The sequence below is a fragment of the Pipistrellus hanaki genome, assembly GCF_964339955.1.
Source record: "Pipistrellus hanaki genome assembly, chromosome: 13".
NCBI lineage: Eukaryota > Metazoa > Chordata > Mammalia > Chiroptera > Vespertilionidae > Pipistrellus > Pipistrellus hanaki.
The window spans coordinates 23,321,014-23,331,381 of NC_140515.1; the positions used below are offsets into that span (position 1 = coordinate 23,321,014).

The following is a 10,368-nucleotide window of genomic DNA, read 5'->3' on the forward strand; positions in this document are numbered from 1 at the left end:
AAAGGTTGAGAACCACTGTTCTATACATATATTATACAGTTTCTTTTAAAAATCAGTTTAGAATAGAAAGGAGAAGCAGCCGAAGCCGGTTTGGCTCAGTGGTAGAGCGTCGGTCTGCGGACTGAAAGGTCCCGGGTTTGATTCCGGGCAAGGGCATGTACGTTGGTTACGGGCGCATCTCCGGTGGGGGGTGTGCAAGAGGCAGCTGGTCGATGTTTCTCTCTCATCGACGTTTCTGGCTCTCTATCTCTCTCCCTTCCTCCTCTCTGTGAAAAATCAATAAAATATATTTTAAAAAAAGGAGAAGCAATATGCAGGCATGTTGTTTTATTTACATAACTAGAGGCCCGGTGCACAGATTCATGCACTGCTAGGGTCCCTTGGCCTGCACCCTCTCACAGCCCGGGACCCCTTGGGGGATGTTGGACTACTGCTTTTGGTCCAATCCCCACAGGCCAGGCTGAGGGACCCCACCAGTGCACAAATCCATGTACCAGGCCTCTAGTATGCATATTCCATGTTTCCATGCCTGTGTGTTAAGTATGCCCCCTGGTGGTCAGTACACATCATAGCTACCAAACGGTTGCTTAGGATTTTATATATATATATATATATATATATATATATACACACACACACACACACACACACACACACACACACACTAGAGGCTCAATGCACAAAGATTCATGCAAGAATGGGCCTTCCTTCCCCTGGCTGCCAGCACCACCTTCGCTCTGGCTAGAGCCACCTTTCCACCTTCCTATACTACCCAGAGGCCCCGAGCAGCTGGGGTGACGTGGAACTGCTGTGTCATCACCATATGAAAATCTCCCTCCTCTTAAGAGTCTGGGGTGTGCCACAGGACCTAGATTCAAGTCCCTGACCACCACCTGCACACACTTTAAAATGCAGGCGATCCAGATCCAGCTGGCCCCACCCCCGTGAAGCCCTTCTGGGCGGGGGGTGAGGGTGGGAGGGACAGTCTCAGCAGTCTCGGGCCCTCCGGCCCATTACTGGGGGGGGGGGGGGGCTGACCTAAGGACCTGTCAAGCCCTGCCAGGCAGGGGATGCAGCCCAAGATCCCCTGGCTTGGTATTGGGGCAGGGGGGGCACAGCCTGAGGTCCCCTGTCAACTGGGCATAGGGCATGGCCTGAGGAGGGTTCACCCTGTGGTCCCCCATCAAGCCCCACCAAGCCCTGCCAGGCTAAGGCTGCAGCCTGAGGTCCCCTATCAAGTCCTGCTGGGCAGGGGCGCAGCTTGAGGTCCCCAGCCGAGAGCTGGGTGAGGGGCACAGCCTGTCTCCTAGCCCAGAGGCTGGCCGGGGGGCGTGGCTTGAGGTCCTTCAAGCCCCACAGGGCGAGGGGTGGTCTGAGGTCCCTGCTGGTGTCCTGGCTAATTTGCCTATTCCTCTATTATATAGATAAATATAGATTACCTTTATCAGTGTTTTTTGTGTTTTCATATAATTTGAATTATTGCCTGGGGTTTCTTGCTTTCAGCCTGACGAATTTCCTCTAGTAGGACTTTTAAAGAGGATCTGCTAGCTACAAATTGTTTTTGTTTATCTGGAAATGTATTTGACCATTTTTGCAAGATAGCTTTACTGGATATGCAATTGTTGGTTAACATTATTTTTTCTCTGAGCATTTTGAATGTTATCCCATTGCCTTCTGACCGCCATTGTGTATGATGTCAGCTGTTAATGTTATTTGGGTTCCCTTGTAAGTGATGTAATTTTTCTCTTGCTGCTTTTAACATTTTTCCTTGTCTTGGGCTTTTAGCACAGTAATGTGTCTGTATGTAGATCTCTTTTAGCTGATCCTGCTTGGAGTTTATGAGCTTCCTGCATGTGTAATGTTTCTTTCAATAAATCTGGGAGATTTTCAGCCATTATTTCTTTAAATATTTTTCTACTTCTTTCTCTTCTTTCGCTGATCCATCACACTGGTGATGGTATGTACAAACAGTGTCCCACATTTCCCTGAGATGTTTGTTTTCTTTTCTCTCTGTCCTGTGGATTACATAATCTCTATGGATATTTCTCCAAGCTTCCTTATTCTTTCATTAGTTCAAATATACTGTAGAGCCCCTCTGATGAGTTTTTATTTGTTATGCAGTACTTTTTAATTCCAGAATTTCCATTTGGTTCTTTTTATAATTTATTTATCAATATTCTTTATTTGATATGACATTATAATCATACTTTACTTCTATAATCATGAATTTCTTTAGTTTTTGTGAACATGTTTATAATGACTATTTTGATGTCTTTTTCTCTTAAATCCAATATCTGATTGTTCTTACAGGCAATTTCTCTTCACGTGCTTTCTCCCCCTCCTCCCCCAGTGAATGTCATGTTTCTTTGCTTGTCTCATAACTTTATTTTGGAAACTGGAAATTTTAGACATCTATATATATAAAAGGCTAAGTGACTGTCTGATTGGTACATATGATGTGCACTGGCAATTTAAAAATAAACGTTAACTTGCACATGCATGATACATATAAAGCTCTCGCTGGTGCCAATGACATGTTGTTTTCACTTATGATACTATCTTACATATACTATATTGACATGTCACTTTTTGCAGTAATATAATTACTGCACAAATCTTCTAATTAATTTCCTTTCAATGTGCACAAATCCTTGCACTAGGCCACTAGTGTTTTTATAATTTTGGTTACTAGCCTCCCTGGAAGTGAGGGTTGTTACTGTTATTTGAATGTTTAGTAATTGGCTGGATTGTTTTAGTGAAGTCTATTTTACCCCTTCCTCCTTCCTCCAGTGTAAAGCCTCTGATATTGCCCCTCAGTGGGTGCAACTTTGGGCATGTCCACAGCCGCCTTGGAACGACAGGGTTTGGGAGGGCTCTCTGGATACTCTCCTTTTCCCTGACCTCACCCAGCTGTTTGCTCTGCTGTTTCCTATAATGTCCTGGGGCATAAATTGTGCTACAGATTGATCAGAATAAAGACTTATATTCAAATTTAGACTCCTTTGAAGGGATAGTTCAAAAGGTCAATGTTTGAGAATGGTTCTGACCCCGGGGAACCTCCTCCCAGCTTCTTGTTTGTTTCCATGAAAGTAGCCTACAATTTAACCTATATATCCAATGAATCTACAATCTCCTTTTTTTTGTTTTGGTTTTTGAGAGAACTTTTAGGCTTGAATTTTTCGATAGTTTGCTTCAAATGAAGTCAGTTCATTTAAGAAAAGATTCCAGGTAAAATATCTGAGCAAAGCTCTGGAGTTGAGGTGTGAGGACAAATAGCATGTTTGTTTCTGAGTGATACCCCCACTTTAAAAGCTCTGTGGGCCTGGCCTGCATGGTTCAGTGGTTGAGCATCGAACCAAGAGGTTCTTCAATTCCCGCTAGGCACATGCCCTGGTTGCAGACTCAGTCTCCAGTAGGGGCCCATCTTTGATGTTTCTATCTCTATCCCTCTCCCTTCCTCTCTCTCTAAAAGAAATCAATAAAAACATATTTAGAAAGTAATAATAAAAGCTCTGTGGGTCCTAGCTGGTTTTACTCAGAGGATAGAGCATTGGGCCTGCGGACTGAAGGGTCCCGGATTTGATTTCAGTCAAGGTGACATGCCCGGGTTATGGGCTGTTTCTGGTGGAGGGTGTGCAGGAGCCAGCCGATCTGAGTCTCTCTCATCATTGATGTTTCTGTCTCTCTCCGGAGCTCTCTCTTCCTCTCTGAAATCAATAAAAATATATTTTGAAAAATAAAATAAAAAAGTTCTGTGGGGGTAAAGGAGCTTCAGTCTGGTCTCCTCAGCATGTTTCACCCAGTCTTGGGCAAAGGTAGATTAGGACTTCACTATTTTCAGTAGAGCCTCCTTCCTACAAGTCAAGCTGGGTGTAAGGAGGAAACTCCCACCTTTTGGCTGCACTCTTCCAAAACTTATCCTCAACAACAGGTATTGGAGGCAGGATGAGATAAGATATTCTGATGTCCTCCCTCTTCCAGGAACATAGCCTCTGACTAGGAGCTGGGGAAAAGAGCCCTGGTTTTGTTGGCTTCACCAGTCTGATGTACTTTTTGTCTCATTAGGCCTGGGAATGGGGAGGCAGGCAGTTGATCTTAATCCATATAGTACAGATTCTCACTATTCTTTTTTTTTCTTTTTTTTAATTTATTTTACTGATTCTGGGGATGTGCCCGCAACCAAGGTACATGACCTTGATCAGATTTGAACCCAGGACCTTTCAGTCCACAGGCCGACACTCTATCCACTGAGCCAAACCGGTTTCGGCTCACTGTTCTTATTTTTAGATTATCTTGGGGTGTGGAAGTGTCTTTATTTGCTGTATGCCCATAGGGCCATTTTCAGAGATTTTTCCATCTACAGAGCTCCCTGCCACATGTGGAACCAATTAGGATTACATTTTATTAATTGTTACTTCTCCTTTAATATGGAACTATTATCCAGTCTTTGTTTTTTACTACCTTGACATTTTTAAAGAGTATATGCCATCTACTTTATAAAATGCCTGTTTGGATTTGTTTGACATCTTGAGTAGATTCAGATGATACATTATTGGCAGGAGTATTACAGAAGTGATGTTGTGTCTTCAGTACATTGTATCAGGAGGTCCATATCTGTTTAACACATCAGTTAATTTTAGGCATTTCTATCAACAGAGTGTCACGTAGTCAAGTTTTACTTCTATATGTTAATTGGTTATTTGTATTATTTTGTAAATGCCTTTGCTGAATTACATGTGGGATTGATTTTGTTGCTTTATCAATTCTGATGTTCAATAAAATACTAGTTTTGATTCTAAGAGAAACATATATGTTTATATACAGTGTCCCGAAAAATGTATATACACAGCTGATAGTTCAGTTTTGAAAATGACATTATTTTAATAAACACTGCCTTTAAAATTATTCAAAGTGTATGTATACTTTTTTTTGGGAACACCATGTATATATATATATATATACACACATATTTTGTTGTGGTTCTCACCCAAGAATGTATTTTCCATTGATTTTTATAAAGAATGGGAGGGAGAGGCAGGGGAGAAACATCAATGTGAGAGACATTGATTGGCTGCTTCCCACATGCACCCCAACTGGGCCCTGGGATTGAGCCTGTAACCTAGGTATGTACCCTTGACTGGGAATTGAACCTATAATCCTTCAGTTTGTGGGCTGGCACTCTAGCCACAGAGCATACCAGCCAGGGGAGGACATCTGTATATTAATATATTTTGCATGTATGTTGAAAATATTTTCCCTAGCTTATTGTTTGCTTTTTAATTTCTTACAATTATTTTTTGATATCTTGAAGTTCAAACTTTTATGTAAATATACTTAGTATTTACCCATATGATACCCACCTTTGGTATCATTCTTAGTAAAGCTGTTCTAAGATTCGAAAAATATTTTTTTCTACTACATACTGATTTTCTTTTTATGTTTCCCAAATAGGTACGTTTGCAGAAGCATATGGGTGAAAAGTATACGACTTACAGTGTGAAAGCTCGCCAATTGAAATTTTTTGAAGAAAATGTGAATTTTTGAGAATTTAATCTGCTGCCAGAGCTAAAGACTTATATTCAAAGGTTTTTGGCTTAAACAGAAACAAACTTATAATGATGGTTGGAGGCTATTCACCATCTTTATAGCTCTTGGGTGGTTTTTAGTTTTGCTTTTTACTGGAAAAAATGTGACAGACCAATGTAATATGAAGCAAAGTCACATCAGAAAGAACCTTTGGCTGTCTTATTTTCTTTGTGAGGAAAAATCTGTTATAAGACTTTGGTTATTTACTGAGCCTTAAACCACCAATTTTATATCTAGAACTTTATTTTTTTAAGGTACTAATTAGCTTGAATAAGGACCATATAATATTGGATTGGAAGTTTTATATTATACTGCAGTGATAAAAGCAATAGGAAAAATAAACGACATATGTCCAGTGATACTACTTGTCATTGTTAATAACCTTAGGTAGTAGTTGATAAATTATTTTGGGAAAAAATTCAAGATTCTAGGAGTATATTTAAAGAATGTGAAGTTGTATCTAGTACTTGAGCAAGTGAATTCCTCTTTACATACTGATGGACATTTAACATTGTATTTTCATGTAATATGCACCTTATCTAGGGAATATAAGAATTGAAACTAAGAGATATTTTGGCTTTGTAAATGAATGTTTTTATATGGGTTTTTTTTTTAGATTTCTCCATGAGGGAAAACATTTTTAAAACACTTATTCCATGAGGGAAAACATTTTTAAAACACTTATTCCTTTTTCAATTAAGCAATTTATAAGTAGAGTTCAGCATATTTCTCTCCTGAAGTTTGTCTTCTCATGTTTCAAATGTATGTTTATATATTACCTGTTATTTATGAGGGGTATTGCCCACCTAGTAAAGTTTTTATAAAATAAGTATTGATTAGTAAATTTTCACCTCTGTATTCAGAGACTCTAAAAATGAAATCTGCTCCAAAAATTTTTTAATAATTAAAAATGTAGCTTCCCGCCTGACTGGTATGGCTGTGTGGTTGAGTGGCGACCCATGAACCAGGAGGTCATGATTTGATTCCTGGTGAAGGTACATTCCCAGACTGTGGGCTCCATCCCCAGTAAGGGGGCATGCAGGAGGCAGCTGATGAATGATTTTTCTCATCATTGATGTTTCTCTTTCCTTTTCCCTTCCTCTCGAAATAAATTAATATTTTTTAAAAAAGGTATCTTCTTTGAAAATATATATACACACATAAAATACTCTAATGAAATGTTTCCTTTCCAGTCACTTAACAGACCTTTACTGTTTTGCTAGGTGCTATTCCTGGAGCTGGGAATGCAGTGGTGACTAAAACAATACTCCCTTGTCCTTAAAATGCTCATAGCCTGGTTTCTGAGACCTTTTATTTTTATTTTGAAGTGTTTGTTAGAACTCAACTATAAAACCATCTAGTTCCAATTTGGGGGGGAGGGAGGAGAAAGAGGACACCTGTTAATAGTTTCAACAATAAAGATAAATAAAAAAACACATCTAGTCCCAATGCTTAGATGGGGGCAAATCCATGGTCTTCCTGAGCTATTCACCATTTCTTGCACATTTCAGAAATCTACATTTCTAGGAAGTCATTGATTATGATTTCTAACTTATTGATATAAAGTTATACATATTATTTTTGCCGAAACCGGTTTAGCTCAATGGATAGAGCGTCGGCTTGGGGACTGAAGGGTCCCGGGTTCGATTCCGGTCAAGGGCATGTACCTTGGTTGCAGGCATATCACCAGTAGGGGGTGTGCAAGAGGCAACTGATCGATGACTCTCTCATCGATGTTTCTAACTCTCTATCTCTCTCCCTTCATCTCTGTACAAAATCAATAAAGTATATTAAAAAAAAAAAAAAAGTACATATTATTTTCTTAGAATGTAAAAAATCTCCTGCTCCTAACTTTTAAACCACATTTTTTATATTGCCTTTTAAAAAACTTGCCTGACTTTTGCTGTATCAAGGTCTTTGCTCCCTTTTTTTTAAACTCACAGTCTGGAAGTCATATATCCTGGTATTGAGAAGTAGAATATTATCTATAATAACCCTCCATCTCACATAAGATCTTTAGAAAATTTTCTTTTCAGCCTTCTGGAAAATTTAAAAGGAATTTATATCTTCATAGATTTTTCACTCTGGCCCACCTCAGGTAAAGAATAATGAAATGGCAGAAACCGGTTTGGCTCAGTGGATAGAGCATCAGCCTGCGGACTGAAAGGTCTCGGGTTTGATTCTGGTCAGGGGCATGTGTGTTGATTGTGGGCATGTCCTCAGTGGGGGGTGTGCAGGAGGCAGCTGATCGATGTTTCTCATCAATGTTTCTAACTCTATTCCTCTCTCTAAAAAAAAAAAAAAAAAATCAATAAAATATATTTTAAAAAATAATGAAATGTTTTCTGCTTAACATCAGCCTTATTTTAGTGGTACTAAAATACTACTACATCACAAGTTTACATTTGTAAATTTTTTCATTAGGTGCCTGCTGTTAAGAATTAGAAATGGGGCTTAGTGACACATTCAGAACTATGAACTTCTAACTTTGGCTTTTACTAGTAATCTTACTATCAGAACAATGAATAAAAGACTCTTTAGGCATAGACTTGCACTGTGAGTTTTAATTGAAAATATTCAAACAGCTTAATAATGATTTATAAAACTCTGATAATTAAGTTGTACTACCATTTATGAAGCAAATATTACTTTTGTAGACCTGAAAGAAACTTTGCATACTTGTATTTTCTGTTCTCCATTTCAGAGAAAGATTACGAAGAGGTCTAAAATATGTACTAGTCAAGGCCCAACTGAGAAGTGAAATATATAGAGAAAAATATAACAGTTGTACCGTAGCATAGGTGGTTTTTAGCTCTTGTTTTGGGTGTGAAAATTTAGCTCATCTCTCAGGATACAAAAGCAGGTGCAATAATAAAGCTGAATCATGTAAACTCCCAATCAATTATTTTTAGCATGCCTTTTAACTTTCCTTTCCCCTGGTTTCTTGTCTTCTGTGCCTGAATCTTGAACTGGTAACCACTTGAGGGGGTGCCGGCGATAAATGGGCCATGGAGGAAGTGTCAGCTGAGCCAGAACAGAGAAAATGAATCAGTAGTAGCCATTAAAGAGCATTCCGTATAATGCCTGGTTCCCAAATGACTCATACACTAAAGGTAAAACCAACAACAAAACTGACATTCGTGTGAAAAACATGCTAATGCTCACACAAGATACTTTAAGTGATGCAAGCAAGCTTCACTGTTTACACATATAGGGGAGCGGGGGGAGCAGTGTGAAGATCTTAAAAAAACTTGGCCCAGCTGGTGTGGCTCAGAGGGTGAGCGACACCCAAGACTAAGAAAGAGGTTTCCGGTTTGATTCTGGGTCTGGGCACATGTCCGGGTTGCGGGCTCATCCCTAGTGGGCGCATAGCTGATTGATGATGTTCCTGTCTCATCGATGTTTCTCTCTATCCCTTTCTCTCCCTAAAAAAAAAAAGTATTTTATAAAAATTTCTGCTAGCTTTAACTTTCAGATTATTGCTTGGAGCAGCTGCTAAAATAAATTAGGTGTATCCTTTTTTATGCAGCTTTCCTCATCCGACACTATTTGGCATTCTACTTTTCAAGTGGCAGCAATGGAAACATTGATGGAAAAGGATGAGGGAAAAGCTGGTGCTGGTTTTCACTAATAGGTCCAACCAAAACAACCCAATTCAGACAACACAAAGTTGCCACTAATATTCAAACACCCACAGATTTCTTACCAAACACGAAAACACAAATCCAGCCATAACTATATAGACAGTCCATCCGAACTGTTCAGTCACGTACCCGTAGATAAATCCAACTATCTAGAGACAAAGTATATTGAATACAGTCAGTCTAGGGGTAAGAAAAAGGGAAAAAAAAAAAAAAAAAGATTATGCTAAGTCAATACTTACTGCTGAAAAAAGAATAATTCCCTGAAACATCTGTTCAGCTAGCTTCTGGCCCTTGTAATCCTAAAGGTGAAGGAAAGCAGAGCAGGATTCGTTCCATCACCGAAGAGATACAAATTCCTGCCCTGGTTTCACGGCGTTGGCACCGGGCAACCCAGCGTCAGGGGGTCCCCAAGGGCCTGGGCGAGGAAGGAAAAGCTGGGTTTCCCGGGGCAGCGGGAGCATCCTAACGGAGTACGGGCGGGGGGATTCTCGCGGAGGAAAGAAGGAGGAAGGGAAGAGCGTAAGGTAGGAGTTTGGGCCAGGAGCCGCGATGCAGCGGGCAGGTCTCCCATACGGACTCCGAAGCTGTCAGACCGGCGGGCCGCGAGCGAGGGGGCGGGGGCCGCGGCGGGCCTCACCATCTGCATGGGCAGCGAGCTCAGGTGCTCCAGCATGGCTGGCTGAGGCGTCCGGCAGCGGGGCGAGGGCGTCCGGCGGCGGGGCGAGGGCGTCCGGCGGCGGGGCGAGGGCGGCTGCGGCTCAGGGGCCCAATAACTTGGGGACTGGTCCCGGGAACGGCACGGCGAGCCTGTCGAGCCGGGAAGAGCAATGGCCGCAGCTCCGGAAGCGGATGTCTCCGATCGACCCGAGGCCCCGCCCCGCTCCATCGCTAGGCGCCAGGCGCTTCCGGGACCCCGCCGCCCTGCCCGCTGAGGGGGTGACCGCGGCGGCCTCGCCGAGCCATTGCGCGCCGGGGAACGGTTCGCCGTCGGTGCCGTTGGGCGCTGGGAACCGCGGCCTCGGCTCCCCACACTGTCCTGGGCTGCGCCTCTGAGGCTCAACGGCCGCCGGCGCGCGTTCCGACGCCATGGCAACGGGCTTTCTGTGGCGAGGACCCCGGCGCCGGGGCTGCCCGGCGG

The 10,368-nt window shown here is 41.8% G+C and overlaps 2 protein-coding genes across 2 annotated transcripts in view; one reads left to right on the forward strand and one right to left on the reverse strand.

The window, feature by feature from the left end:
* The window catches only part of NEK4 (NIMA related kinase 4), a 30,689-nt gene extending 22,827 nt beyond the window's left edge, over positions 1-7,862 (forward strand). The window contains exon 15 of the mRNA XM_084902951.1: positions 5,452-7,862. Within this exon, the coding sequence (XP_084759077.1) occupies positions 5,452-5,544 (93 nt within the window). The 3' untranslated portion in view covers positions 5,545-7,862. The remainder of the gene's footprint in view (positions 1-5,451) is intronic.
* Positions 7,863-8,130: 268 nt separating this feature from the next.
* Positions 8,131-10,328, reverse strand: SPCS1 (signal peptidase complex subunit 1). The gene is made up of 4 exons (XM_084902963.1): positions 9,868-10,328; positions 9,470-9,529; positions 9,293-9,379; positions 8,131-8,610 (listed from the first exon to the last, which is right to left on the reverse strand). Exons 1-4 carry the CDS (start codon positions 10,114-10,116, stop codon positions 8,485-8,487), a joined length of 522 nt encoding a protein of 173 aa, XP_084759089.1. The 5' UTR covers positions 10,117-10,328; the 3' UTR covers positions 8,131-8,484.
* Positions 10,329-10,368: the final 40 nt, after the last annotated feature.